General features: G+C 57.4%; 1 protein-coding gene across 1 annotated transcript; it reads left to right on the forward strand.

Annotated features, from left to right (window-relative positions):
• The first annotated feature begins 774 nt into the window (after window positions 1-774).
• On the forward strand, window positions 775-8,739 carry LOC122173330 (sialic acid-binding Ig-like lectin 14). Its single transcript, XM_065574095.1, has 2 exons — window positions 775-954; window positions 8,277-8,739. Exons 1-2 carry the CDS (start codon window positions 876-878, stop codon window positions 8,678-8,680), a joined length of 483 nt encoding a protein of 160 aa, XP_065430167.1. The 5' UTR covers window positions 775-875; the 3' UTR covers window positions 8,681-8,739.
• The last annotated feature ends 1,558 nt before the right edge of the window (window positions 8,740-10,297 follow it).

The raw sequence follows: 10,297 nt of genomic DNA on the forward strand, positions 1-10,297 counted from the left end.
CAGCTATTCGGTGGCAATTTGGCAGAGGGTCCCTCACTCCCGCTCAGAGTGAAGGACCTCCCGCCAAATTGCCGCCGCAGATCGCAATCGCGGGTTGTTTTTTTTTGGGGTGGGGGGGCTTCTTGGGGCGGCAAAACCCCTGGAGCTGGCCCTGGTAGCCGGCTAGTGGCGCAAGCCACAGGCTGGAGGCTGGGTATGGGCGGAGGCTGGAGTGGGGGCAGGTCGCCAGCAATGCAGCATCTTGGGCTGGACGGGGAGGGGACACGGCTGCTCCCCAGCCCAGCTCGCACCCCGGACAGCACCACCCCGGTCAGACGTGCACATTCCCAGCAGCTGGGGTGAAAACCAGAGCCGGGGTGTGGGAGGCTCAGGGGCTGAGCGCACAGGCTGTCGGGGAGGGACACAGAGACAGGGCACTGGCCCCAGCTCTGTGTGCACACGGCTGGGGGGCAGGCGGTACGCCCGACTAGAGTGGCCCGTGGGTCTGCGCTGTGTGGGGCCGGGCGGGTTTGGCAGGATGTGGTTTCCCTGTGGGAGGGGGGAGTTGCAGTAGCTGTGGTTCGGTGCCCGTTCAGTGCTGGGCTGGGTGCAGAATCACCCGGGCCCTGGGTAAGTACAGACAGAGTCTGTGTGTGAGTCCCAGCCCCGCCCCGCTCTAACCACTATATTCCAGTCCCCTCCCCAAGCCAGGACTAGAACCCAGGAGTCCTGGCCCCCAGCCCTGCCCCACTCTAACCACTAGATCCCACTCCCCTGCTCTGCTCAGTCATTTCCCCGCCCTCTCTTCCACCAGCACCATGCAGTGATCTGGGACCCACTGAGAGCAGCAAATCACAGAGCCAGTGAGTCCCCGCCTGGAGCCGCGGAGCGGGAGGATGTGGGTGCCAGGAGCCAGCCAGATGCCCCCTTCCACCAAGCTCTGCATTGAAATCATCCTCGCACTGCTCTGCCAGGGTAAGAGAGCAACAGCAGAGACACCTGGGCTGGCAGGAATCCCCTGAGCTGGGGAGAGAACCCAGGAGTCCTGGGTTCCAGATGCCTCCTGCTGTAAGCGTTGATACTGGTCAAATAAACTATGGTTTGGGGAAATAAAGGGGCTCTAGCAGAGGGGGGAGGGTAGAGCCCAGGGTTGGACTAGCAGGGGGCTGCAGGTCGGGAGTGAGGGGCAGAATGTGATTTCAAAGCAGTATTTCCCCAGGAATTGAAATTGGGGGTGGGGGGGCTGTTTGAAGTCACAGGGCGTGAGGACTGAGGGGTGAGCCCGTGAGGGCGGGGGGGCTGAATGGCACCATGGTAACAGCTGAGAAATATGTCACGGCCATTTTATTAGCTCTAACTCATGCCGTAAAACCGTCACCCACATTAGAGCTGGCTACTCAAGCCTTCTGTGAAGCACGACACCTCCAGCCTTCTTGGCTTCCTGTTTAGGGTGACCAGACAGCAAATATGAAAAATCGGGACAGGGGGTGGGGGGTAATCGGAGCCTATATAAGAAAAAGACCCAAAAGTCAGGACTGTCCCTATAAAATCGGGACATCTGGTCACCCTATTCCTGTTGTAAGTTAGCCCTTGTTGAATGAAGTCAGTTCCCCTTCGGAGGCTTCTCCTGTGCCCGGTTCTGCCAGGCCTTCACGGCAGGCTCCTTCCTTCCTGCTCCTGACCAGGCAGACGACGACTCCCCCCAGAACACGGCGTTCTGTTCGGTGAGGAAAGCAGTTTTCCCAGGTTGGACTAATTTGAACTTCAGTTTGGAGCATCTTCTATTTTCTCCAAGACGTTCAGGCTTTTTGGACTCTTGCTGAGAAAAAGAGTGTAATGAAGACATTGAATTTACGGATTTTTAAATGTCTTTTCAAGATTCTGCATCTTATACTAGTTCTAGTTGAATAGATTACAGCATTGTAGGGCTGGAAGGGACCTCGAGAGGCATCTAGTCCAGTCCCCTGCACTCATGGCAGGACTAAGTATTATCTAGACCTTCCCTGACAGGTGTTTGTCCAACCTGCTCTTAAAAATCCCCCATGATGGAGATTCCACCACCTCCCTAGGCAATTTATTCCAGTGCTTAATCACCCTGACAGTTAGGAAGTTTTTCCTAATGTCCAACCTACACCTCCCTGGCTGTAATTTAAGCCCATTGCTTCTTGTCCTGTCCTCAGAGGTTAACGAGAACAATTTACCTCTCTCCTCTTTGTAACAACCTTTTATGTACTTGAGAACTGTTCTCATGTCCCCTCTCAGGCTTCTCTTCTCCAGACTAAACAAACCCAATTTTTTCAATCTTTCCTCATGATCTATGACCTTTTTCTAGACCTTTAATCATTTTTGTTGCTCTTCTGTGGACTTTCTCTAATTTCTCCACATCTTTCCTGAAATGTGGCACCCAGAACTGGACACAATACTCCAGTTGAGGCCTAATCAGAGCAGAGCGGAAGAATTACTTCTCATGCCTTGCTTACAACATGCCTGCTAATACAGCCCAGAATGATGTTTACTTTTTGGCAACAGTGTTACACTGATCACCCATTTTTAGCACTATGACCCCCAGATCCGTTTCCGCAGTACACCTTCCTAGGCAGTCATTTCCCATTTGTGTATGTGCAACTGATTGTTCCTTCCTAAGTGGAGCACTTTGCATTTCTCCCTATTGAATGTCATCCTATTTACTTCAGACCATTTCTCCAGTTTGTCCAGATCATTTTGAATTTTAATCCTATCCTCCAAAGCACTTGCAACCCCTCCCAGCTGGGTATCGTCCGCTAACTTTAAAAGTGTACTCTCTATGACATTATCTAAATCATGATGAAGATATTGAACTGGACCCAGAACTGATCCCTGCGGAACCCCACTCGTGATGTCCTTCCAGCATGACTGTGAACCACTGATAACTACTCTCTGGGAACAGTTTTCCACCCAGTTATGCACCCACTTAGGTTGTATTTGCCTAGTTTGTTTATAAGAAGGTCATGCGAGACAGTATCAAAAGCCTTATTAAAGTCAAGATGTACCACATCTACCGCTTTCCCCTATCCACAAAGTGTGTTACCCTGTCAAAGAAAGCTATCAGGCTGGTGTGACAGGATTTGTTCTTGACAAATCCATGACGGCTGTTACTTATCACCCTATTGTCTTCTACGTGTTTGCACATTGATTGCTTAATTATTTGCTCCATTATCATTCGGATCCTGCAGTTAAAATGGCCTCTGCAGTATGTATAGGAGAGATTAGGATTATACCTTGCTCTGAGCAAAGCTGTGTCTTCCAGAGAAGTTTGCAGCTCCAGCAGATGCAGAAGCAGCATCTCTTTGGGGTCCAATTGACAAGCATTTAACTCTTCTGAGATGTGGGTTGTCAGAGATGCGGCTGATGTGTCGTCTATAACCTGAACATCTAGAAGTGCATCTACTGGCCTCCCACGGCCATCAGGAGAACGTCTGCAGTGACTTCGTACGTGACACCCATTTGCACGGTTCATTTTTCAGCCATGTCTGCACGGTGTCTGAATGCGGGGAGAGAGTTCTTCACTTCCCAGCTCCTGCGTCTTTCAAAACCAGCGTCCACATTCAGCGTTAACAAGTGACAACGCACTTCACGTGGCCTCATGTTGGGGTGTGACACAAACTGCGCTGTGTCTCCAGCATTAAGTGCTTCTAAATCTGGCTGTGCCCCGTGACTGGCTCAGAGGTTTCCTGCAGACCAGACGCTTGGTGTTTTGCAGCCCTTTACTGGGCTCGTCAGCCCCGGCTTTGCTGATGGGTCTGGCAAACCAAGCGCCTCCACTTTTCTCCGCTGTAGCAGCGAGACGCTTTCCTTCCGCGTAAGCTTTGTGGCCAGAGGTGCACCAGGGGCTTCCTTTGCATGGTCACTAAATAGGAAACGTTTGAGCAACAAATGTCGAGAACAGCCCTTAGGTTGCGGTTTCTTCAGTAGGTAGCTTGGTTTGTGCTTCGGTCTGTTCGGACGTCGATAAACCACGTGAACCTGCAAATGGCGAGTTGGTGCAGTCTTGGTTCCTGGCATGTTCCTCCCCTTGGTTGGTTTCAACACTGGAGGGGGATGGGGGATTTCAGGGTGGCTGCACCCCTCCTTGTGGGGGAGGGAAATCATGATACTGGACAAATAAATTACGGTTTGTGGAAATAAAGGGGCTCTGGCAGAGCTGTGGAGTGGGGGGAGCCCAGGGATGGTCTGGCAGGAGGCTGCGGGTCAGGAGTGAGGGGCACCGGCAGAGCTGTGGGGAGAATGAGATGTTCAGGAAAAGGTGGGCTGGTGAGTAGAATTCCCCAACCAATCAGCCCTTGGCTCCCGGCCCAAAGCCGCTTCCTCTTTCACCGGCTAATAAACAGGGCCAGATTAACCTTTTATGGGCCCGGCGCTGAATATATTTGTGGGCCCCCATAGGGGCAAAGGAGCATGGCCCAGGGAGGCGGGAGTCAGTCCCCAGAGTGAGGGGCCAGCCAGGGGCAATGGGGCAGCCCCGCTCCACCCAGCCCAGTGCAGGGCACTGTACACAAACCGCCTGTTGCCAGATGCACAGTGGCCAGCCCAGCGCTGTGCTGCCAGCCTGCCCCTTCCCCTCAGGGGTGGGCCCAGGCTGGGCCACACAGCCCCCGACTCCCTATGGCCAGAGCCCCCTTCCCCCCCCCACACAGATCCTCCACCACAAATGCACAGCGGCCTGCAACCCCCTCCCCCGCCCAGCACCCCCACACACAGCCACACCAGTACTGCCCAGTGCACTTCCCCTCCGCCCCCACCACAACTACACTGCACCCCACTCAGACCTCCCACTGCCCAGCATCCTGACACTCACAGCTCCCCCACCACCCTCCAAGAGACCCCCCCACTGGCCAGCAGCCCCACCCCGCACCTCCAGAGACCCATTCCCTCACACACTGCCCCGTGGCCATTCACCGGTCCCGTGCCAGGGCGGGGAATCACTCCGGCCTCTCGGGACTGGCATGATCAGCCAGGCCAGGGTTTCCCCTGCCCTGTCCGGACTCCCTCAGGACCCACCTGCCTGGAAATAGGATGTCCATACATCCCCGTTTGGCTGGGACAGGTCCCTTTTTAAGCTCTGCCCCAGCCGTCCTGACTTCTCTGACAAAAACGGGCATTTATCCCGTTTGCTCTCACCAGCCGATGAGTTTGCGAGAGCCAATGAGCAAATGCCCAGTTTACCAGAAAAGTCCGGTGCACCCCCCTAGCGGGGCGTGGAGAAACGTGTGTGTATGGGGTGGGGACACGAGGGGTTAGGCAGCAGGGCTTGGGGGGTCAGCCCCAGTGAGAATGGAGCTTGGGAGGGGGTTAGGGGCCAGCCCCAGATCTGGCAGTGGTGTGGAGGGTTGGGGCGAGGGAGGGGTCAGCCCCAGATCTGTCAGTGGTGTGGAGGGTTGGGGCGAGGGAGGGGTCAGCCCCAGATCCTGGCAGTGGTGTGGGGGGCTGGGGCGAGGGAGGGGTCAGCCCCAGATCCTGGCAGTGGTGTGGGGGCCTGGGGCAAGGGAGGGGTCAGCCCCAAATCCTGGCAGTGGTGTGGGGGGCTGGGGCGAGGGAGGGGTCAGCCCCAGATCCTGGCAGTGGTGTGGGGGGCTGGGGCGAGGGAGGGGTCAGCCCCAGATCTGGCAGTGGTGTGGGGGGCTGGGGCGAGGGAGGGGTCAGTCCCAGATCTGGCAGTGGTGTGGGGGGCTGGGGCGAGGGAGGGGTCAGTCCCAGATCTGGCAGTGGTGTGGGGGGCTGGGGCGAGGGAGGGGTCAGTCCCAGATCTGGCAGTGGTGTGGGGGGCTGGGGCGAGGGAGGGGTCAGTCCCAGATCTGGCAGTGGTGTGGGGGGCTGGGGCGAGGGAGGGGTCAGCCCCAGCTCCTGGCAGTGGTGTGGGGGGCTGGGGCGAGGGAGGGGTCAGTCCCAGATCTGGCAGTGGTGTGGGGGGCTGGGGCGAGGGAGGGGTCAGCCCCAGCTCCTGGCAGTGGTGTGGGGGGCTGGGGCGAGGGAGGGGTCAGCCCCAGATCCTGGCAGCATCATGCGGATCTTGGGGAGGGGGGGTCAGCCCCTGGCTGCAGCATGGGGAGCAGTGGGGGAGGGGTCTGCCCCAGAGGCGGATTTAGGGTTAGTGGGGTCCTGTGCTCAGCTTCATTTTGGGGGCTTCTTTTTGGGACCCAGCCAAGAAAAAGACCGTTCTCCCTTATCTCCCCCCAGCCCTGGTTTTCAGTCCTCCTATAAGTAATAGCAAGTAAATGAAAATAAAGTGCGGTACCTTGATTGTTCTTGTCGTCTAACTTGTTTTTCCACAGACCACTTGAAAATCGCTGGGGGTCTCGGCGGACACTTAATGATCTTCCCAGATATTGTTTGTACCATTAGCTAACTAGTGTAAAGCACTTTGGATAAGAGCGTTTTATAAAAAAAAACGTAAAAAACATTGGGGTGTGGGGTCTGGCCAGGAGTTAGGGTGAGGGAGGGGGCTCAGGGCTGGGGGTGCAGGGTCTGGGAGGGAGTTAGGGTGCAGGAGCAGGCTGGGGGTTGGGGTGCAGGGTCGGGCCAGGAGTCAGATTGCAGAAGGGGGTTCAGGGCTGGGGCAGGAGGTTGGGGTGTGTAGCGCTTACCTGGGGCCGCTCCCATTTGGTGCAAGGGGTGCAGGTGGGGATGGGGGGGCTGCAGGAGCTCCCATTTGGTGCTCAAGGTGGGGGTGGGGATGTGGGGGGGTGCAGGAGTCAGGGCTGGGGTCGTGGGGGGGTGAGGGGTGTGCAGGAGTCAGGGCAGAGGGCTGGGGGTGTGGCCTGGTGTCGTAGGGGTGCTCCCAGCCCCCTGCCCTGAGCGTCTCACGGGGGGGGGGTTATGGAGAGGGGGAGTGAAGGGGCCCCGCCTTTGCTCTGTCCTGCCCCTATTCCATCCCGCACCCCAAGCCCCCCACTCCCTGCCTCTTCTCTGCCTCCTCCCCCTCCCTCCTGGAGCGCCGGCAAACAGCTGTTTGGCAGTGGGGGAAGCGGAGGAGGGGGAGCTTGGCTGCCAGTGGGGGCGGGACAGAGGCGGGGGGAAGGAAGAGCTGGTCGTGCTTTCGGCTGCAGCCCAATCAGAGAGGGCTGGGCCGGGCCGTGGCCCCTTTGGAGCCTGGGCCCGGTGCCATTGTAAACCCGGTACTGCTAATAAAGGCAAATATTGACCCACGCGAGAAATCGAGTCTCGTTATCAGAGCCGGCACCCGTCAGTGACTTGGAAACACCCCCCCACACACTCTAACCACTAACCACCCACTAGGGTTACCATATTTCAACAATCAAAAAAGAGGACGGTGGGAGCCCGCCCTAGCCCCTCCCACTTCCCGCCCCCTGACTGCCCCCCTTAGAACCCCCCCGCTCCTTGTCCCCTGGGTGCCCCCTCCTGAGACCCCCATCATAACTGGCTCCCTAGGACCCCTGACTGCCCAAAACCTTATCCACACCCCCGCCCCCTGACAGCCCCCCGCAGAACTCCTGACCCATCCAACCTTCCCCCTGTCCCTGTCTCTTGACTGCCCCATCCAGAACCCCCCGCCCCTTCTCCGACCCCCTGACCCCCTTTCCGTGCCGCTTAGAACAGCGTGTCGGGCTCCACGCGTAGCCCGACACGCTGCCGCGCTCCCCCACGGAGCGCATAGCCCGGTTCCCGCCCTTGCAGAGTGCTACGGAGCGGCGCGCTGGGCAGCGGGGGGGGGGGGGTAGCAGGGGGAGGAACTCCAGACTGCCGGAGGCCCGATGCGAATAGCCGGCGATCTGCGAATGCGGGGGGGGGGGGGGGCGGCGGAGAGAGAGGAGGGGAGTGATCTGAAGCTGCAAGGGAGAGGAGCGGGGAAGCGGAGGAGGGGCTCTGGCTGTCGGAGCCCCGAGCGAGTGGCTTGATCCGGCTGGCTGCCCTGTCGGCCGTGCCGCACTCTGCATGCATGGGGGGAATCCAGACATTTACAAATTCCCCCCCAGGACGCTATTTTTAAACTCAAAAAGCCTGACATGTCCGGGAGAATCCAGACGAATGGTAACCCTACCACCCACTCCCCTCCTAGAGCCAGGAGAGAACCCAGGAGTCCTGGCTCCCAGCCCCCCTCCCCAGCTCTAACCACTAGACCCCACTCCCCTCAAGCCTCCCATATTTAATCTCTGCTCCCTTGTTGATGTCTTTTTATTCTCTCTCCCCAGCGAAGGACTGAGGGACACCGACAGAGCTCTGTGTGGTGGCGGGGGTGGATCTAGGGGGGCTGCGGGTCAGGACTGAGGGGCACTGGCAGAGCTGGTCTGTTTCCCCTGCAGGTCGGCTCTGCCAGGCGCCCGTCTATCAGATCCAGGTCCCGTCCCGCGTCACGGCCCAGCAGGGTCTCTGCGTCCTGCTCCCCTGTAATTTCACAGCCAATTTTGAGTCCTCCGGGGTCACCTACAAATACTGGTTCCTCGGGGACGACGACAGGGACAGCAGCCCGGCCGTGGACACCACAGATCCTGGCAGGGTCCTGTGGGATCCTGGGGGCCGGATCAGGCTGGTGTGGGAAGCCCCAGACGACTGCTCCCTGCGCATCAGTGACGTGAGAGCCAGAGACAGGGACCGCTACTACTTCTGCTTCGAGAAGGGAGACTTTAAATACACCTACCCTGAGACCCAGCCACTGGTGGACGTGACAGGTGAGGCCGGGGGGCCCTGGAGAGCTCAGCAGGATTAACTCTGCTTATACCCAGTGGCGGAGAGTCCCGCGGGTTAGCCCCACTAATACCCAGGGGCAGGGAGTTCCAGGGATTAACCCCAGTAATTCCCCATTGAGTTGAATTTTAATGGTGTCGCCTGCTTAGAGCTGACGGAGCCGACGGTGCTGGGGGTCCCCGAGGTGCTGCTGTCCGGACAGCTGGTGAATGTGACCTGCCAGGCTCCATGGACCTGCTCTGGGACCCCACTCCAAATCACCTGGACAGGGGGGTTCAACTACACAGCCAGGAACGTCTCGGTCACCCTGGCAAACGGCAGTGTCTACTACAGCTCTGAGCTCAGCTTCACGCCAGCCCTGGGGGACCACGGCAAAGAGCTCGTCTGCACCGTCACGTACCCCGCCCTGGTCGGGGTCTTCACCCGCAGATACGTCCAACTCCAGGTCCACTGTGAGTGACCCCATCCAGCTCCAGCGGAGGGATGAGGTCTAGAGCTTAGAGGGGCGGGGGCTGACAAACCAGACTCCTGGGTTCTCTCCCTGGCTCTGGGAGAGGAGTGGGGTCTAGTGGTTAGAGCAGGGGAGGCTGAGAGCTAGGACTCCTGGGTTCTATCCCTGGCTCTGGGAGGTGCGTGGGGTCTAGTGACAGGGGGTGGGCTGAAAGCCAGGTCTCCTGGGGTCTATAGGAGGGCACTGGGGTCCCAGGAGACAAATCCCCCCCCCACATCCCTTGTCCCATTGCAGACCCGCCCAGAACCAGTTTGAGCTGGTCCTTGTTTACCACTACGCCACTGCTGACCGTTGAAAAGGGCGGGAAGCAGTCTAGCTAACCCTCGGGTCACATGACCAATACTCCATTTTGGATTCTAACATGGATGCCACCCACATACACTAAACAATGATAATACAAACACAAACTTTAGGATTTGGCCCCTAACAATAGTAAACCCAAAATGAACTTTCTTTAACAGAGGCTGAGCTAAAGATTCAAATAAAAGCAAGTGTAAGGGCCTGAAATCAGGCTGAAGAAAGACACATACAATGCAATCTGTAACTACCCCCCCTCCCGGGGGAGGGGGGGCTGGCTGGCTCAGGGGGCTGGTAAGTGTCTGTGAATCCACAAGAACGGCACACTGACATGTTGCACTGAGACTGAGCTTTAAGGGTGACAACCTGCCCCCCATGTACACCCCATTTCCTAAAATGATAAATCTTGATCAAATTATGCCTCGGGTGGTGTCATTCGAAAATTCATAATCTGCTGAACATCATTGTCCCGCTGAAATACGGGTACCAATACTGTGGATGAAGTTATAAGATTCTACAGTACGATTGTTACTGTAATTCTGGGTAACGCCCACGTACCAGTTTTTCAGAGACAAAGGCACGCAGGCCCCAGAAAGCTGTTAACAAGCCATTGTCCAGCCAGGAGGGGGCGGGGAGAGGTATAAACAAGAAATGTACATTTCATCGCTGTGGCGGTTCAAATCCCACATCCACTGCTTGTCGCCTGCACCCCAGCTGGGGGACTCCTCAAAGAGGACAGCGGTATGAAAACAAGAGACAGTGCCCTGCGTTTTACCTCTCCTCTTCTTCCATGTGTCGACCGAAACCACCAGGAGACATCTGAAGCCAATG

The sequence above is a fragment of the Chrysemys picta genome, chromosome 20 (genome assembly GCF_011386835.1).
Source record: "Chrysemys picta bellii isolate R12L10 chromosome 20, ASM1138683v2, whole genome shotgun sequence".
Classification (NCBI taxonomy): Eukaryota; Metazoa; Chordata; order Testudines; family Emydidae; genus Chrysemys; species Chrysemys picta.